At 38.5% G+C, this 20,507-nt stretch overlaps 1 protein-coding gene across 1 annotated transcript in view; it reads left to right on the forward strand.

Moving 5' to 3' along the window:
* Positions 1-8,359, forward strand: part of CDIN1 (CDAN1 interacting nuclease 1) — a 126,210-nt gene extending 117,851 nt beyond the window's left edge. The window contains exons 11-12 of the mRNA XM_059819441.1: positions 6,108-6,258; positions 7,050-8,359. Coding sequence (XP_059675424.1) covers positions 6,108-6,243 — 136 coding nt within the window. The 3' untranslated portion in view covers positions 6,244-6,258; positions 7,050-8,359. The remainder of the gene's footprint in view (positions 1-6,107; positions 6,259-7,049) is intronic.
* The last annotated feature ends 12,148 nt before the right edge of the window (positions 8,360-20,507 follow it).

Raw genomic sequence — 20,507 nt, forward strand, 5'->3', positions numbered from 1 at the left:
GAATATTAATAGACTTTAATTTTTTTCCTTGTCTTCAGTAAAAATAAGACTTCCTCCAACTACTGTGGTAACATCAAACCTTAAAGCAGATTAGGTTTTACTTGCTTAATTTTACCTTAAGCAGCATAAACTGGATGCCTGGATCCTTGAGACATAATATGTTGATAACTTCTGTGTGTGAGGCTTGATATAGTGCTTGCTACTGCCATGGACAAGTTTCCTATTATCTTTAAACGTATGTGATCAGACCTTGTTAAACTTCTTGACCCACATTTGCAGGCAAATATATTTTTGTGCAGTTGCTGCTGCAGGACGACAATATTAAGTAGCTTAAGGGAGTTGGGCCCAAAAATATTGTAGCCTTCTGAGTTACAGGTTAAGGATCAGATTTTTACAGCAAAAAATATCATTCGATTACTTGATTTTACTATGTATTGAAGTTTTTTTCTTTCTTTCAACCAGATTTGGTGAAGTCAAAGAAATAAGGTGCTGTGTAATGCCTTGAAGGCATCTTTTATTGAAATCAGTGTGTGTGTGTCGCTGGATCACAAAAGTGTGTGGAGGATTTAAAGAGTGACAGGGATAATAAAACCCCACAGTTACCTTTAAATTGCGCACAGATTTTTTAAAATGGACTGTCTTTATGCACAAGATTTGATTTTATTTCATTTCAAAACTCTATCTAAATGAACAGTAGCAGAAGTACCTTGTTATACACTATTCTGAATGAGGCGTGTGGTAGCTGTTTCAATGGAAGATTTCTTGCTAATCAAAGTCAGTTTCTGAGCAGTGGCTATTAGATGTTTGCCAAGATATATAATGCTGTGTCATCAGCAGTAGTAAACTGGTCTAGACGTAAGGAAGTTGGCTGACTGATGCCAATTGACCTTACTTGAAAATGTGGTCTGCAGTTGTCGCCTAATAGCCTAGCTCTGCCAGTATCTAAATTCCCTCCACTGACACAAATGAGACTTCTACAAGTACACTAAAATAAAGCTGTGAATCCTTAAACAGTAAACTTACTAGATATTATAGGGGGGTTGGTTACTATATCTTCAGGGTTTATTAGTACTACAAGTAAAACCAGTTTACAGACAACTGTGATTCTCAAGAACCATGTTAAATTTACTTAGAACGTAATAATTTATTTGTGAATTTTTGTAATTCCCTTTTCCCGGGAAATAAGTAGTGGTGTACAAGTGGTAATGGTCTAATTTGCTTGATATTTAAAAAGAAAAACAAGGAAGCAAAGCCGGCTTTTTAGCTGGCACTGTTGATGATCTGACATTAAAAAGCGAGGGACCAGAATGCAGTCCTTCAAAAACACATTCAAATGTGACCTTCATAATTAAAACCACCAACCAGGTAGAGTGTTATGCTCTTGTATAATGTGAATACTCATCTAAATCCGTTTGATAAAATATTTGCTTAAATACATGCGTATTAGAAATAATAATCCGTATGCCAGTATTTCATTATGAGAGTCTCTTGGAATTAAAATTACTTCTATTATGCTGAGATGCATACAACCCATTTATAACAAATAGACTAAGGATAAATAAAGTGAACGTTTATTTTAAAACAATCGCAAGATGTTTTACATTTCTGCTCAGTATCGAGCAGTGTGTTGAAAACGCATTTTTCATAAAACCACATGCAAGGCTTTTTGATGGTGAAAAAATCCACTCGCAACAGCCACATGTCTAGGCAAATCCTTAGAAGCTAGTATGGACCCCACACAGACATTTCAGAAGAAAAGACATTGCTGGAAAGTAGTTTCTCTTGAAGTGAAGTAGAATATGTGTGAGCCTACTAGGCCACTTTGATAAATAAATAAAAGTCTTTTTTCTTTTCTAGCACAAAACTGGTTCAACTGGAGGGCAAGTTAAACCCAGATTCACATTTTACTTAGTTTTCTTTTTCCCTTTTATTTCTTAAGTGATCCCTTGGCTTATACAAAGCTGTGATTTATTTTTTTTTAAGAAAAAGAACCATTTGGCTTTGGGTTATCTGAGTTTTACCTTCCTGGCTTTTCAGCTCCTTTCCAAGAGCAAAGCCCAGTGTCCCAGGATTATTGATGTACAAATCTATACTCCTTTAACTATGGGTTTCTTTCAAAATTGGTGTCATTAAACCAGTACAAAAGATCCTCTGAACACTCATAAATTAGTGCAAAGCTGACTTATTTAGAGTAGTATGAGCAGACATAAGTTTTATCTAAAGCACTGTAACTATATTTAACTATACTCAAACTCTATTTTCCTATCTCCGGCATTTATCTCAAATCCTTCAGTTGATTCTTTGAAAGATACCGCCTGCTGTCCTTAGTACTTAGACTAAATTCAGTCTTCTATATGAAAGTCTAAATTAGGCCTAAATTAATCCGTGGGCTTTTGTAATCCTGATCTCTTCTTGCCATGCCATGGGGTCAGTAAGCCTGTCTGCCTCCTTTTTGGCACTTCTGGCACTCTGACCCCGCACTGAGGTGCAGCTAGATTGGCTTCGGCTGCCTTGTAGCCACAACTTCTAATGTCAAAGCTAGACAATGTCTAAAGAAGGATTTATATAATGATAACTACATATTTATTGGTTGATAGGTAACTAAACTGATGCAACCTGTGCGGACAAATTTCACTTGCTGTGTTTTTTATGTTGTGAAGGAATCTTGTGTCTGTATTTCCTGTCTCTTCTATTTTTACTGCATGGAATTAATGAAACCTTAGTTACTTGGATTCCTTTTCAGCTTTCAAAAGAAACACAATATAAAACTAAAGTTCTAAAAGTAACTACAGTTTTGTGTAGCTTTTTGCCACGTTCTTCACACCTAAGCTTTTCAGGTTCAGAACTAAAGACAGGGGAGGAAAAATACAAGTTAAGCACATTTTTAGGGGTTTATACAGTTTTCCTGAGCAAAAGGAAAACCCGTAGGAGTCCATAGTTAGTTACATTCTAAACTTGATTTTCGTTTTAAGCTTAAACCTTCTCCAGTGTGCCTTTCATATGAAATGGGATAACCTGGCCTATATTGCCCACAGTAACAATATAGTTTTAGAACCATTTGGTACATTCAAATTTTTTTTCCCCTTCTCAGAGCTACTAAATGAGTCCCCTCTCCATAGCAATACTAAGTAAGCGCTCTGTGGTTTTAGTTTATTCTCCTGTGTAAACCAAGGTTAGTCAGTAACTTGTTAAATGTTATGATTGAGGCAGAAATAAATTTGTAGCTTTACTCTGTAATTCACAAAGTTGAGTTTTGTTCTTCATAGTATCATACCTGCACTTTGGAAGGAGTCAAATTATAAAGGACAGGTCTTTCGTCTAGGTTACACTTCCCTACCTCATCCCCTTACACAAAAAGGTTAAGTGTCTTTTCACATTAAGGCAGCAGTAATTAACCAGTGGCATTGTTTGTGATTTGCCAACTCTGGGCGTTAATGAGAGAGAAATTAGCACTTAGCAGCAGGAGTTCCCGATAGTCAGTGGCAAATGTTTAATGTGCCAACAAGTTAATTTTGGTCTTAAGTACTGCACTTAAGTGTTTTTAAACAAAAGTATGGTATGGTTTTTATGTGATCACGCATATGGTCTGTGTGATACAGAGCTATAATAGAAGGAATGATGCATTATAGTGGAAAAAAGTGCAACCTGGGCAGCACAGGGCAAATAGTTTTGCTATAATAACACAGTCAAAAGCAGGACTGATGGATGTTTTCACGCTGAAGATGTACTTGCTCCTGCAATTAACAGTATGCAGATGTTCTTTTATATAAAGTTTAGCATCAAATTTGGCTTTTCTGAACATAATTTTTAAGCACAAAATATTCCTGAAAAATTGTGCTTGAGTTGTGATGATTTGATAGAAAGACATAAATTAGCCTTTTGCGAAGTCTCAAAATACTAATTTTATTAAAAATTACAATTTCAAAAAATAACAACAAATGACTTAAGCACAGTGCCCCATGCGTTTTATGGTGGATGGGGGATTCAGTCTGCCACACAGAGCAAAATGAGCCCTTCAAAACTTGGGCTGAGCAGCTGCTCGTTAGCGTCAAGCTTCTACCTGGCACACGCGCTTATAATGAGTAGGTACTCCTGCACGTTTCATAGCTTCTGCCTTGTGTAAAATAGCCCAGTAGAACTGTAAGGTCTGCTCCCTGTCTTCTGAGGATCTTTGCTTTTAAAATAACTTTGGTTAGTACATAAGTACCTCCCCACCCAATTATCCCTTGTCTGTGTTTGGCTGATGTGGGAACAGATACGTAGTCTGTGGAATAACAAAAGCGGACCCGTCCTGCACCAGCAAATTGCTGCCTCTCACTGGAGGCAGTGAGCATCAGTCCTCGGCTTCGCTTGCCCTTCGCTCCTCGCTGCTGCTGGGCGAGCCGGCCTCCTTCTTCCAGTGAGGTCCTGCACGTCTCGGCCCCACGTGAACCTCAGCAAAGGCGAACGGAGAGAAGCCCTCAGAGACGGTAGAGACTGAAGTTGTTGGCCAGCCAGAGAAAACGTGGGAATTGGGTGTAGGCAGCATCCTCCTTCCGTATGAGCCACTTGTTAGTCTGCGCTTTATTCAGTGCTACACGTGTTTGAATAGGTTAGCTAGTATAGCTGGATTTGTCAGAGTTTTAACCTTTCCACTTTTAAATATCATCTTTCAGTTGCCAGAAGCACGTTTGCCAGCGTCGCCTCAGCTATGCTGAGGGGTAATTTACTTTGCCGCTAAACTGCGGCCACTTCTAGGTTGAAGAGCAGTAGCCATAAACCGAAATGTTACAACGCTGTGCAGCAGTTTCGGGCAAAAGACTACCGTATCTAATGGAAACTGCAGGAGGAAGCCACAGGGGTTTCTTCTTCCTTTGATGCCTCTTCCGTTACATGAGCACATCAAGTAGAGTTTTCCCTCCATTGTTGGAAAGAAACCACCCTAATGAAGCCGGTCTGGCACTACCCACGGTTTTGAGTGTTTGTATTGTCTGCTAAGTGGACATTTAGGTTACCGTGCATCCCCCCAACACGTTTTTATTATAATTAAACATTAACAAAAGTTGGCTGCCATATTGGTTGAGTCCTGAGCACAGCTCTGCATATAAACCATTACATGACATTCTATTGAACTTTTTCTTGTACAGACGGTATCTAACAGCTCATCCTGCACTGTTGTTTTTGGCAAGTTCACTACAGCATATAATAAATCAAGGAAAGAAAAAGCTTTTTGGCCTAATGTTGTACAGACTGCTGTAATGTTAGACTACAGAAAGCAGTTCTGTTTTTAGACATCCTTTTACTAACCCAACATTCATAATTTATGATTTCACTGTAAAATTCCTGCAACACTACACCAAAAGTAGTGCTGCCCTTTAATTAAGTGCTCTCAGTAGGAAAAACGTGAAACTGATGTGCAAAACATATCGCAGTACACAGTGATTGATAGTGATTACTTCTTTATGAACCCAGCCTGAAGGTCTGAACTTCCTGATGGGTAAAATAGTCCATGGGGCTACTTCCTGAGATTGCCTGGTGGGGATCAGTCAGAGTTAGCAATAGCTGAGGAATTCCTCAGGCACATTTCAGAGACGTTACAGCAGAAACTTTCTACTTCTTTCTGAATTGTGCTTTACGTTAATAATTACCTGAATAATAGCTCATTGTAGAGATTGTATTTTAAGGATTCGTTGTTATCTTCGTGGTATTATAATTTGCATGAACTGGGACTTGCATAAACCCCTGTATTTTTAATGCCTGCACACCCAAATCTGAAAAGGCGGAGTGCATGGCAAGAGAGACTTCTCTATGTATCAAAATTATTAAATGATGTTTAATATGTAAGGCCCAGGTCTTTTTGTACTGGTATGTGCAGATTATTCAAAGGAAAAAACAAAACTCTGTTGTGGATTGTTTGAGTCCCTGAATAGCATTTTTATTCATGGAATCAGGTATTAATGACATATATCAGTTCAACATTGATTAAAATTTGCAAATTAAATGGAGGTCAAATACTCTCCCATTTTGCAGTGAAATTAACAGATTTACTTGTGTTGGAATCGTAGAGGTGGGGAATTCAAGTTCACCTAGCACAATCACGTAAGTTCATTTTCTTTTTTGCTTGATAGATTTGGGCCCGGATTAGTCATCTACTGGTACGGATTTATTGAAGAGCTGGACTGCCACCGTGAACGTGGTATCCTGCTAAAAGACTGCTTTCCTACTGACATTGTGACTCTGCGACACAGCATGGCTCAGTGCTGATGTTGGGAGGAAGAGGTAAATCCGGAAGCAATTTTACTTTCCTGCAGTGTAAACTAATGGCAGCATCTGCCCTGAACTTCAGCTGAACTCCTGCTGCCCTCCCTTATGCTACTGCCTCTTTACACAAACATATCAAGAGTTTCTGTTCTGCTTCAGACCTCTGTTGTGATCAGCCAAAAACGACAGACACAACCCACTCATTATCAGCATTTCTGTCTCTGTCAAACAGCTAGTTTCTAGATACTCGTAATCTTTCTTCCTTCCGGATGGCTTCTTCTAGGATTCTAAACAAAGACAAAAATGCAGAGGCTGAAAGGTGCAACTTTCAGGTCTTATCCCTGTTACAGAGTCACCTTTAAAGATAAGTGGGTTTTTTATGGTTTCGCTCACAAGTTTATTCAGTGCTAGTGATCTGACTGAAACGCGTACACTGATGTGAAAAATTGGTAAAGAAAGACTGTTATTCTGGGGCTTAAAACAATATAATGCATAGCTCATAAAGCCCAAGTGGTAAGACATGATCATATGATTTCTGGCTGTTACAGTAAATATTCAGATTTCGAGAGAATAATTGGTATATGTGTTTTGTCACTATCTGATTGCTAAAATCAACAACAGAACCCCAAGTTAACAATTAAAAAATAATCTAAGTTAGGGGATTTTTAGGGAGGGTTAAAGTGAAGCACAAGGTTTTATTTTCTGTATATAAGCCTGTGAAGTTTGGGGTTAGTTTTGTGGGGTTTTTAATAAGTAGTTTAATGACTCAAAAATAACTTGTGTTTTGTCTTTTCCTCCCCACCCCCCAGGGAATCTACACCCAGGAATTTTTCTCTTAACTGACTTTAAGGAAGGACTCTGTCTTGACCCCTGTAGGTTCTGTAACATGCAATTTTCTGGTGTACTAGAGTCCGAAAGAACAATGTGCAGGAGGTCTCTGTGTGGGTTACTTCTGAAGAAGATTACCATCCTGGTGTTCAAGAAGGGGAGTAAAAAGAAGATAAAACACTGCTTCAGGCTGGATCAGTTCCACAAGACAAATAAAGCACACAAATGGGCATAAGCTTACTGCGTACTTATCTGTTCTTCTAAGAGCATTGTTTTTCTCTTGTTGGAACCACTGAGATCAGAGGTACATTGAGGTGGGTGTTAGCCCTCCTTGAAGTTTTGAGGAGTTCAATCTCGTTCTGTTTCCATCTTCATCGCCACTCAGAGGGTCAGTATTGGGCCTCAGGTTTGTGCTCTCAGTTAGAGGTTTCTTAATGACAGTAGCTTTTGGGGCTTGACAGTCTTTAATACTCTTTTCTTTGCTAACTGGCATTCAGGAAAGGACAAAATATTTTTGAAAGTTAATGAGGGTTTTGCATGTATGCTCACCATGTTCAGATTTTCAGAGAAGTTAAGCAGAGGTACGGATTCTGTTGTAGAATTAAAGGTGTGATAACAGTCTCCCTAAAGCACAAGTTAATAACCTCTTCCATAAGGAAAGGGTCTTTAAAACATTACAGTCCATATTCAGCATTTTTTTCAGCTGAGGTGATACTTTTTGTGCCTGTATGATTTCAGAAATCACATGCAGACTTTTTACAGTCTTGCCTTGAGTTAAAAGAAAGGGTATTAATCCTATTCAGTTTTTTCCAGCTATAGTTTTCAGATGCATACGCAGTATTTTTATTTTGGATTTGTAGTTCTCACTTTCTGGTAAGTTTTAGACAGGAGTTTATCATTTTGACTAACCTTTAATTTTCAGGAAAAAATATCTTCAGTCTTCCTAGTACTCTGTCCCTAGCTGCAGAGTTAAGCTAGTATAGCTCCGCTACAGTGAGTTATTGTTGCATAGAGATTATTTTCTTGGGTTTGAATGTGTTATAGTGGAAAGATTTATTTTTAAAAAAATATTCAAACACCTGTAACTGATTTATGTTCAACCATTTAAGGTATTGTGCTTAGCTTATTTTACCTGACCAGCTTTAAGGATCTGCCCGTAAAGATACGCAGAAGCAATCTGTGAAGTGTACCTGCCTGATGCTGCGCAGAAGCTGCATTTAAGGTGTTGCTGCCCCTGGGACTTTTAACTGTGGTTTAGGTTAGCAGAATGTGTAAAATCAAGAAGAGAATAAAAAAGAAGAAATAACTGAACCTTATTGTAGTGGAAAATTCAGAAGTAATGGCTGGCTGAGTGAAATGGGTTTTAAAGGCAAACTGAATTTGTTTTAGCTAGTGCATATGCTTTCTGTTGTATGAAATCATTTAAATCAGCTTTTACATGATGCACTAATGCTGCTTTTTCCTTTTGAATAAATTAAATTTATCTGCACAGATGTTGAAAATTCTGCTCAACCTCCATCAAAGCTTTGCTTTATTTGTTTTTACATTAAACAAATTTATGTGGGGACACACAGATAAATCAGGTTAGGCTTGTATTTGTTTATTTATTCGTCTACCTAATGCTGTGACATAACAGGTTGGAAAGCAGTACAGCTGTCTTTAATCAAAGCTTTGACGTCACCTTTATATATTGCCCCCTTTAAGAATCTTTGTATTAGAACGAGGATGAAATAAGCCACAAAAGTGTACATACTGTACTGATTTCATTACATGATATCAAACAAGCTTTGCCACCACAAAAATTACGCTGTGTCACTATTTTAAATGCTGAAAGGAGAACATTAAAAAATTCAGACTACTTTGTTACTCCTACTTGTATCTTGCAAAAAAACCTCATTTGTGTGTTTTCTCTATAAGATGTAAACATCAACTTTAATATTAAAGAGAGACTACTGTTTGTTTGTGGGTTGTTTGTTGTTAACCTTAACGCCAAATCCAGTTTTATGGAGTATTCTGTAGAGTGTGCTAATGAATTATGCCAAGCTAGAAAACAGAAGTGCGCATAAAACTGAATGATGTTCTCCCTGGCATATATAGACTTGCCAAGCATCTGCTCTTAGAAGCACTGTAATAAGGCCTGTTCTGAGCTTTAGGAATTGATGTAATTGTGTTGAACAGGGAATTAAAACTTCCTTGTATAGGAGGAACAGCACAATGGTGGGTCACACTCTAGTATAAAAAGAAAACATTTTTTACCATTCCTGTATTCTGGGGACACGTTATTAGTATGAGTTTAATAACCTTTCCCTAAGGCCAGCTCAGAGCAGAATAAAATTTCTGATCTAAAGCTGAAGAAAAAGGACCACATGTCTTACTCTGTTTACCTCATTACTATTTTATCACGTTAATAGTACTGATAGTTCATGAATAATTTTCATCCTATTTTGTTGCATCCCTCATTCAAAAAGTCATTCTTTCCTGGTACTTGCTTTTGGGTTTCTCCACCATCTAGACTACTACAGAAGACTATTCATAGCTCTTTGCATTTGCCTTTATAATCCTCCCCTTTTAATTTTCCATCTTTCTTAACAGTTTCACGTGTATTTATTCAGTATCCTCCATTTGCCCTTGGTTCCCTTTTGAAAAGTCTGTCCTGTGTTTTCTACCGCCTGCTTCTGTTTCTGATACTACATCTGAAGAGTGCCGTCTCCAATTCTGTATGCATTTGGGCTGACCCACCATCTCAAGCAATTTTGCTCTTACTCTAATTTAAATAGCAGCTTTAGGTACCAAGCAGACTGTCCTCAAATTTCCACACTGCATTGTACCGGAGAAGCATTGTGATGCTTTTCCTCATTCTCTTGGTTTGAAATACCGGTCATTTCTGCAGGCTGGGAATGGTCACAGAGCAGAGCACGAGTGTAGTATAGTCACTCCTGTATTGAGAGTAGAGTTGTACAAAGGACTAAGTTAAGAGTGCGTTTGTGCTACTGGAAAATAGGCATAGCCAGTATTAGGAACTTAGCTGTTACAGCGGTCTCGTTCATTATGGAGACTTGCTTTCTGCAAGTTCATGCCTAGCATGCGCAGCACTTCTGCAAGAAGGTTCTGTTGAAGTCGAAGGTTTAGCTTTCCTCCTGTGCCAAAATCTACTTGGCTCAGAAGGGAAAAGATGGCTAGCTCCCCGTTTTCAAACCACAGTCGTTCTGGCAAAAGCTTGTACATCCTACAGGTTGTTCTTATTCACCAGAGTTGATTACGACTCCTCAAGGGTCAACGAAAAGTACAAGGACTTGAACTCGATTCTTCCTATTACTTCAGCTGAAGTAGTCTCGCTATTTATATAGCTTCTGAAGGGATCTTCTGCAGTTAGACAGTGAATATGGAATGAGAATAACAGTTCTTAGAAACATGCTTTTGTTAATTTCAAGGATGAGATTATAAATCGGTTAAGACAAATGCTGCTCAAGTATTAATTTAATATTATGGAATAAAACAGGCGGCTGCCTGTAAAAACAAACAAAAAAACCCTCCTATCACGTTATTCTAAGCCACAAAGGGCCATTTGTTGTGGATTTGCAGGTTATTAAGAAATAACCGTTTTATTACGTTGACAAAAGAAGAAACCTCAAGGGCTTGCTCTTTACAGTGGTGTGATAGGAACCTAAAGTGTGCCTGTTGAAAAATGAAGTAGCTAACAATGGGAGCTTGGCAGCAACTTCACCATTTATAGAGAAACCGTCTATCTGGTACGATCTGTATAAAATAGACCTCGCTTAGGTTAGGGAAAGGTCACAAGTTACACAAAGTTTGGATAGTCTAAATGCGTTACTCAAAACTAACTCTCCTGTGTATAGTAAATATTATTTGAACCTGTATTATTAAGAACATGCCAGGATTCAAAAGATTAAATAAGGAAGATGTAATTATGAGCTAAATAATAAACAGAGCAGTTTTAGTTCCCCTTGTGTTTTTCACTTTCCTGCTATTGTTTCATATATGGCTGTTATACAAAGAGCAGCTTAGGTCAGCTACTATAAATTATGGGTTTCGTACAATAGTAATCTACCAAAATTATTTCAAAGCTGGATCAAAGATCTTCAAAAGACTTTTTGAAAACTTTTCCACATAATAAAAAGACTTCACCTCAATGCCCTATTTTTATAAGGATTTCTTGATTGTAGAGCTGCATCTTACAATATTCAGCTACTCGCGGTGATACTGTGTTATCAGAACACAGTGGATTTGCATAATTTATTTCAAGCTTCAAATAAGCATGAAATGGTAATATCAAAAAACCTCATTTTAAATACATTATCGGGTGCATTTTTCAGGCTAGGTTTTTAAGCTGATCTAAGTGAAAAGGGTTTTGTTTGTTAGTTTTTTAAGAAAAACAGCAAGATTTCAAGTGAAATTTTATCTGACTTCTTTCCCTTTACGAACATAAAAATCATATTCACAATGATCCCAATAATTCTGCTTAGTAGCTTTTAGCTGGCATCGTGTCCCTCTGTAAGATGTTAGCCTGCCCTCGCTCCTGGACGGGCTTTCACCTAATCTGAACAATCGCATGTCATCTGCACAGATCCATAGATGTGGCACTGCAATGTCAAAACAAAATGAAATGTCAATGCAAGTGTATGGAGACAAAGTAACAATATTGAAACCATGTCAGTGCACATCTGCAGAGACCGCGTTACTCTGTCAGTGTGATTTTAGGAAGATCACTTTGAAATGTTAAAATGAAATGAAACTAAGTCAATTAGGTAATAACAATTGAGGTTCAGGGATTAATTGAGGGCCTAAGGTGAAGCCAGTGACCATTAACCCCAGCTAGTTATTAATTCTCAGAGAAATATCCTTGGCTAAGGTTATTCTCATTATTAGAGAGTTTGGAGGTTTTTTCCCTATATTGTGTAAATACTTTTTGCTGTTGCCTCTAACAGTGATACCACAAAGTACGGTGTTGAAGGGCAGTATAAGGCATATTAGTGCTAAGTTAAGTTTTTATAGAAACTGAATTCACATAATACCAGGCAAACACTTTTTTTTTTATTAGATATTTAACAGATTGATCTTGATGTCCAGCCGACTGTGTATAAACAGACAGATTTACTATAATGTATTTACCTCTGAGAATTTGCTGAATGAAAATAATTTGAACATGGAGGAGCATTAATCCACACAGCAACTACTGTTTGTTCCATGGCCCAAGTATTCATCGTTAACGTAAAGCAGACATGTAAAATGGTCAAACAAGAATTGCAAAACCGTGTCAAACAATAACTATTAAATAATTACTTTTTAAAATACCTAAACAAGCACCAAGTCAGGGTTACGAACATTATGCAAATTCATGTTTCCAGACTATATGACTGTAGCATTCAGATACAAACGTGCAATATATCATTCATTTAATACTATCAATGAAAGATTCTTGCCAAGATCGATGCCTCTTTGGTCCAACGTGCTGTACAAACACATACAAAGTCTCCCTGCGTCTCTGTCCTAAAGAGAGATGACATAGGAGACTAGATCAAAGCAATACAATTGGTTCAAAGCGATACAATTGGTTTATTTTTATGCATTTATTTAGATAAATACATGTAAACTTAAATATAAATATCTATAATATATACATTTAATTATTTTTTGTATTAATAAATACCGGCTACTCTTTCTCTTATAAAAGTCCCTGTTGCTTGCTCTTTATAGGTGTGTTGGTAGATGTCTTCAGGAAAGGGCGATAACTCTACACTTTTCCCTGTCGTATAGGATGGTATCCCATGTTTAAGTGTTGATGAAAGCACGGAGTCATTTCCGCGAGTTGACAAGTGACAGTGACGTTGAGAGAGGGGGTGAGCTGCACCTGGAGGAGGCCAGGCCCAGCCCTGCTGAGAGCTGGCAGGTTTTAGAACTTGAGCTGGACATTTTGGGGCTTCTGTCTCCAGCGTGAAACTGCACGGACAGGGTCTCACCCCACAAAGTGCCTCAGGGACACTAAGAACATTTCTGAAAGCATTTTGAAGCTCCCAGTAGAAGAGCATTGTGGAAATGCAAGCTTTATTACCAGCAAACACTTTCCATTACAAATAGAAATATTGGATTAATTATATTTTTTTCCATAATGAGCATTCACGCCACACTCCATTTTGTATTCTGCCTCAGCATGATAGCTCCGTAATGAGTGGAAAAACATAAAAATTAGTTTAATCAGTTTGTTTCCATACACACTTTAAGCAGCCTCATTTTAATGTGTTTGGCATTACATACAAATGATGAAATAAATACATTTAGAAAAAATAGTCTGGCTACATATCACGGAAAAAAAAAGTGTAGGCACAGTTGGGTCTCAAGACATACAGTTTCATCCTTCCTCTGAGGCAAGACTGCCTATACAGATCAGCTTAAATGTCTGTCTAATCTATTCTTAAAAACCTCCAACAATGGAGATGCTTAGAAATATTATGGGAATCCATTCCACTACCCACCTTTATTTAGTTAGAAAGATTTTCCAGTGTTTTACCTAAACCTTTTTTTGCTATAATAAGCCTGTTACATCTCATCCAATTATAAATTAATATGGAGAATAAATCTGGTGGCTGCCTTCTTTTTCTGACCTTTTCCATATTTGAATATTGTTTTCTGAACTAAACACCGTGAACTCTTCCAACATTTTTTGTAGAAAGTTTTGAACTTCGTGATCATACTTGTTAATTTACGCTTGTCTCTTCCAGTTTGTCTATGTTACTTTGTTCTAATTTTAGAAACACAGTATCTTGTGTACAAGATCCCTGCAAATACATTCCCTCAATGACAAGTTGGTGGCTTCTATTTAGTCTGGGGCCCTTTATAATGCCCACATCCAGATTAATCACAAATTCGTCATTTTTCCATCCTATTATTCTTTTCCTTCTTGCACATACTACTTGCTAGTGCATTTTTTGAGTTTTAACTTGCTGACTTCAAACTACTACTGTGATCTCTTAAGTTTAGTTTGAATTCTAATCTCACCCTTTGGAAACACTTAAATACTTGGTATGATTCACAAAGTTTTGTACATGTGTAATCTGGCTGAAGTCAATAAGTTATAATATTCAATGTTTCAAGTCTGTTACATGGATGAGTTTGATGGTTAGCTGTCACCAATAAAATAAAACACTAATGGGATATATCCGTCATAGGATATGCTCATAAAACTCCTAACACCAGTCTTCATAGTCAGAGACATGTGGCTTACAGCTCAGTTTGTGGAATAAACATTTACTTAAACAAAATACATAGTAGGAAAGAGTCTGCTAAATGGAGCATGCAGCAGCAACAAGTTCTTTTGCTTAGTGCATTTGCCATGAAGGTCCACATTTTCAACTGTCACAGTTGGCTTGGTTATCTTAACAATTCTGTTATCACTAGCCCAACTACTTGGCTATACTCATGAGCTCATACTGACTTGCCAAAAAGTTGGAGGCTGCAGTTGACACAAGTTTTCCTGTGCTTTCATTTCACCCCAACCTTTCTGTAAGGTTTGCTGTAGGCAACCAACCAAGCGGGTAAGAGCTGTATGTGCTGTTTGTGTTCCAGCAACCCACAGCCCCTGGAAACTCAGCAACATTTTCCGGCATGACAAGCAGATGTGTCGTAGGAATGCGAGGTAATAAGTGTCATAGATGTACTTTTGTCTCCTACCTAATCCATGCTGTACCTAGCTTGAAACAATCCTGTCCATTAACGCTATGGATAACTGTTTTGTGCTCCTTGACCAGAGATAGATAACTTACTCAAAGCTAATATCACCTACAGACAGAAAATTAAGTATCTAGCATTTGAGCAACAATGGGCAGTTTTAATTATGTCCCAGATGAGATACCTGTTAGCTGGAAAAGTAACACTGAAGAGTCTATTTCGAGGGAAAATATGTTATCCCTTGTTACAGCTAGCCTTTAGTGTGTAATTTGCAGTCTCCCCATTTCCATTTTACAAGCTGCACACCTTTTTCCTTCATTCTTCAGTTACTCGGGCACAAGAACTTACTTCTACAAAGTGGTCAGTTTGTAAGAGCTTTGTCATGAAGGCTCAGAAAGCAGACTCAGATTTTTCTCATACTCCTTCATCTCTGCCCCAGATGTGCTAGGGGTCATGAGTCTGCTTCTGCTTTCTTTCTTATCCTGCCCTCCCCTACATCACTGCATCACTAGGTTAGATCAGAGACAGTGATCTGCTGGCATCTGCATTCAGCAGTATCACACTGATGGCTGAGCATTTACCCTGTTATTCTTGAATAGGGACTGTATTTTATTCAGCCTTATTTGTCTTCTGCTGAGGTCTTGTCACGTTAACAAGCTAGGTTTTCCAAAGTAGGGAAGGTGATAAGGTCTCATCCCTCCTTTCTGCGTCATCCTCTTCAAAAGTTAAAGTGACTTTTGCTAATAATGACACGGAGTGTCCATTTTGCAGCTGCACGTGCCGTGGCACAAGGATGGCAAGTGCCAGTACAGTGAGCACCAAGTAGAAAAATAAGTTCTTGTGCTTAAACAATGAGTTCAGAATTGCTTTACATTTCCCAATGTTCTTTCACTAATGAAACTGCTTCGCACTCGCCTTATAGGCTTTTTTTCCGAATTTTTTTTTTGTGTCTTAATAACACATGTCGGTTCTAATTCTATTTTCCTAAAAAAATTGTGCTATACTGTGCTTCTTGTTAGCGTATCTACATTCTTCCCTACTACACTGTTTATTTCTGTCCATTTCTTCTGTCAGAATCGCATACCTAATCCAAAGCTCTGCTTGCTTTGTGAAGAGAAAGAAAAGCCGCCCTCTCCCATGTGCCAGGCCTGGCCAAGGTTGTTCTTGTAGCTCAGTGGCTGCTTCTGAAGAGAGGCAACCTGCAACCTCCTGAAGGACAGCAGATGGAAACCTCACTGTCACTGGAGACTTAGATGGCAGCTGCGCCTTGCCCAGTCCTGGCTTACAAGACCTTCTCAAGAAGTCCCCACCTTGCTGGGTCAGTACACAGGTGTCCCGCTACCCAGAGAAGGGAACAAGGTTTCTTCTGCTACGTTGCATTCAGTAAAAGGCGTTGTCTTTTAAATCGAAAGCAACTTTGTTCTCCCAAGCATACTCTGCTTGTTACATCTGGGATACTTGCCCTTTTGGTTTCCGCTTTCACTAATGAGGTTTTCCATTATTCTTTCCCTTATGCAGTTTTCACTGTTTTCTCTCATCTGATTCAATTTGTTAAATCTCCCCTATTCCCTTTCCATGTGTTTTTAGTCTAGGATTTAAAAAAAAAACCTGTTCTTGGAGGCATAGTAGCCAGCATGTTTACAACAGTGACACCTTAAAACTCTAATGTACACAAATTGTGCTTTTAAGTAAGTTAGCCAGTCAAAGGCGTTACTGCGCTTCCCACTGATCCCCTAACAATGTTAAAACACGACTTCCTCTGCCTATTTAGCCCTTGTATGGCAAGCCTGTAAGTGATGGCTTCCTGGTTTATAAATACTAACAGCTAAACAGCAAAGCATTTTCTGATTTCTTGGCCTCATATTTCCTTCAAAGATATCAAAAAGTATTTTCCTGAATTCTTTGGCAGGGTGTATTTGATGTGAATCAGCAGCAGAGGAAAACAAAGGAAAGGGCCCATCCTAAGGATGAAATCCCAGGTTTGGATCCAAGCCTTGATAGTGCAGAAGAACCAAACTATAACTCTCTGTTTCGATAGATTTAGTTGGTTTTAGCAGCTGGCTCTACAGCATTGAATCTGCAATAGGATTAGTACTGACCTTAGCAGAACAAGGAGTTCACCACACCGTCTTATGGTCTGAAAGCGCTTTTACAACCTGTTCCCATCATCTGCGGTTTTACGGATTTCTCACTGTCTCTCTCCTCCTCGCTGCGGTGCTTTCTCTCAGCTCCATGGGTCCAGATTGAGAGGCAGCTTGTGAGACTCGTATACTTAGCTAGATGCATTCCATTTGCCAATGTGCTAAAAATGAAGATAGTTTTAAATAATTGTTTCATTGTCTAGTTTGTTTAATCTTTCTGCATTGTTCTCACTTTGGAAAGTTCCATTCACCCACGTGACTGGAATAACAGCTTCGTCAGAAACACCCTCGATTCAGTGTATCTGCTCAAGTTGTGGAGCCAGGTCTTCTCCTGTGCTGTAAATCAGCACTCCTTCCGCGACTTAAACAACATTTATGTATTTGCCGATTTACACTTATTAACGCTCTGGTGATGCAATATAAAAGTCAGTGCGGGGAGAAGGAAAAGAGAGCTGATTGATTGATACATTTCTCTTCTTTGTATATTTTTGGCCTCTGCCAAAAATACTGTGATATAGATACCACAAGAATATTGGCCAGTTTTAGATGTATCCGAGCGGCACAAAGTATGCTGTATGGCAGATGAGCACACTGAAGGTACACAGGTTTGTCATGAAATAATAAGAGGTATCTTTGAGCTGATAAAACTACCTCTGTGTGCCAGTGTTCACTTAGTGAAAAGGGAGCATAAAGTACTATTTGAATTCAGTCAAAAAAAGAAAAAAAAACCCACCACAGCTTTCAGAGATGGAACTGATTTGTTCCAGAGTTGTTCACTGGCTGACATAAAGCATATTGTAACATTATTTTGTTCATGTTTTAGAAGATGTGTCTTGAGTCAGTGAACCAGCTCAAAACATAAATCTCATCCGATCACAAAAACGCTGAACAATTTTCAAATAAGTGAATGAGTGCTGATGCTGGGCTGCGTGCGAGACACAGACCAGCCATTCTTCCATATTATGAAAGCTAAACAAGATGCATCGCCATGGGCTGAAGTATGGCTGACCTGAACCAAGGAATGAAGGGGAATGCAACTGTCTTGTAATGCACTTTATCAACCCATCTCCATATTTCACTTTTCCTTACAATGAACTAACCACTTAGAGTTTATAAGACAGAGGTTAAGACAAACATTTGAACCTACCAATGAGTACAGCTATAATGAAAGAGCAATACAACGATGCTTTACTTCCCTTCTGCCCCAAATGTCAGCGGTACCACTGAGAGATTTTAAGTCTGCTTGGTTTGGGGTTTGGATTTTTTTTGCTTGGCTGTTTCTTGTTGTGGGGGGTGAACGCTTTAAATTTCCCAATTATAGCAGAGGCAAGAAAGAAGGAAAAAAATTAAAGTACTTCAAGAAGGAAAAAAAAATTGCCAGGAACACTAGGAGGCCAAGACAGACACAGTCAGAGGCCTGATAATTTCATCAGAAAGTCTGTTCCCATGATAACTCCGGGTTCAAAAGACTGTCACTGATTGCGTGGTCTGAATATAATGGAGTTACACAGATGCAGTTAATACCAAAGGTGGCCAGGAGGACTTCTGCTTCTAGCATAATGTGTAAAATGGGAAGACAAGAATTGGACTATCAGAACCTGTAGTCAACTGTCTGTTCGATACGACTTTTCTACTTGTGAAATTAGCAGATTTGTCACAGAAATAGTTCAGGCAGAATGAATTCAGAAACTTCTGAACTGCAAGATGAGATTTCTCTTTAAAGGATCTGGTGTATCTCTGGCTAATCAGGTGGCAAGACAGAAAGCCCAGCAAGCATGCTAATAAGGAAAAAAAAAAAACCAACCACCACAGATAATGCTCTCCTCAGGTTCCAGATTAACTGGGGAGAGAGATACGGGATTTATATGGTGAATTTATGCTAACCTCTTTTACTTGGAGAAGTAAAGCTTAAGTCTTAAGGAATGAAGCTGAAGCTCTGTGGATGCAGAAAGCTTTCCTGGCTGTACCATCAGGAACACATCACTGGCATATTCCACAACTCCCGTGTGATGCCCTACTTCAGCTACCTCTGTTGTCAATGCCGGGAGACAGGCTTTGGCCCTAACAGCAATTCCATTGGGGCAACCTTCTAAAGATTTCCATCAAAAGTTGTAGCTTGAAGTACAAAACCATTTTGTGTGAAACAACGTATCTAGTTACCTCCTCTGAGACTCAGGGACAATTTAGTCATGCAGTGTAGTCTAAGAGAAAACAACTGCCATCACGAAGACGTGTAGAAAGCTAGACACTTTGTGAGGATGCCTGCCTTGGACAGCTCGTCTGCTAGAATTGTGAGTAGCAGAATTAATATTAGCAGGGTGCTCGAGGTGTGCATCTTAGTACCTTATACACTTGGGAAGGTATTTAACTTTGAAGTTCGCTGGATCAGACGCAGTATGGGAACGAGGCAGGAAGGGATCACAGCAAACAAAAGCAGCCCAGTACGATTCTAAAAATAGTCCTGTTACAGCAATAACTAAAAACTCAGATTAGATACCTGCCTCCAACTTCAAAACAGACTTGGATTCTTGCAGATATACAAATCTCATGCTGAGAAGTCCCAGTGAACATCAACATTTGTTCTGCTAGCATTGTGTAAGGGTTGGTGAACTATTCTTCTGAGACAACTAATCTAACAATACTTGTAAGATGTTAGTTTTCCCACTGCACCTCTGACACAGGTAAACCGAGGCATTAAAATTAAGTTTATTGCCACAGACTGCACTAGGGTGAAATACAAGGGGCAGTACCTCAGTTTCTAAGTCCCATGTATAGCTGTGCTTTTATACTCCATGTGTTTTGCTTTTTTGGTTTAACATTTGTTTGTGTTTGGGGTTAGGGTTTGTTGGTTGGTTGGTTGGTTTGGTTTCCCACATAAAATTCAAAGGCATTCTTATGCTGCACAGGCCAAAATATTTGCAGTATACTTTTGTTCTTGTTGTGTACTCAGACTAAATTTTCTCCAAAGCAAGGCAAAGTGAGGTTGCTATATACTGAATCTGAAGAGGACTTTGCAAGTAAGTCAGCACACACATTTGTATTTTCAATTGCCCCATGAAATTCAGTATTGTTAGCAGCAGAAATTAGCAACTTAAATGTTTTAGGCTTATCTCAGCTCTAAAAAGCCTTATACATAGCTCTTAGAAGTAATTTAGCCCTACCACTGATGTTCAGGGGACGGTATTAACCACTTAATTTCAAAAGACAGGGACTACAGTTTCTAAGCACTGCATGACAATCCATATACTACAATCTACAAGAGATACCTTGTTGTCATACCTTCCAAGAAATGAATTAAGATATTGTGAGTGGGATTTTTCTAGTGCAGTCAGCAATAGCTTAACTCATTGCCTCTAGACATCACTTACAAATTATTTCACAGGAATCTAAGTTAAGCCAATTGCCAAATGCTCTTGAAAATCCCTATCCAGCTTTATAAATTACTTCAATTTGAAATGAAATGCAGCTCTATTTTTTATTTATTTTTATCTAAGAGCATAGACTTAGACAGTTACATGGATGCTCTCAATCAAGGAGAAGCAACTCAGTTGCCCATCTGATTTGTTCAGGTATAAAGCTGACTTTTTTTTCTTTTATACAGGCTATTATTTAGCA

This window comes from Gavia stellata, chromosome 7 (assembly GCF_030936135.1).
Source record: "Gavia stellata isolate bGavSte3 chromosome 7, bGavSte3.hap2, whole genome shotgun sequence".
NCBI lineage: Eukaryota > Metazoa > Chordata > Aves > Gaviiformes > Gaviidae > Gavia > Gavia stellata.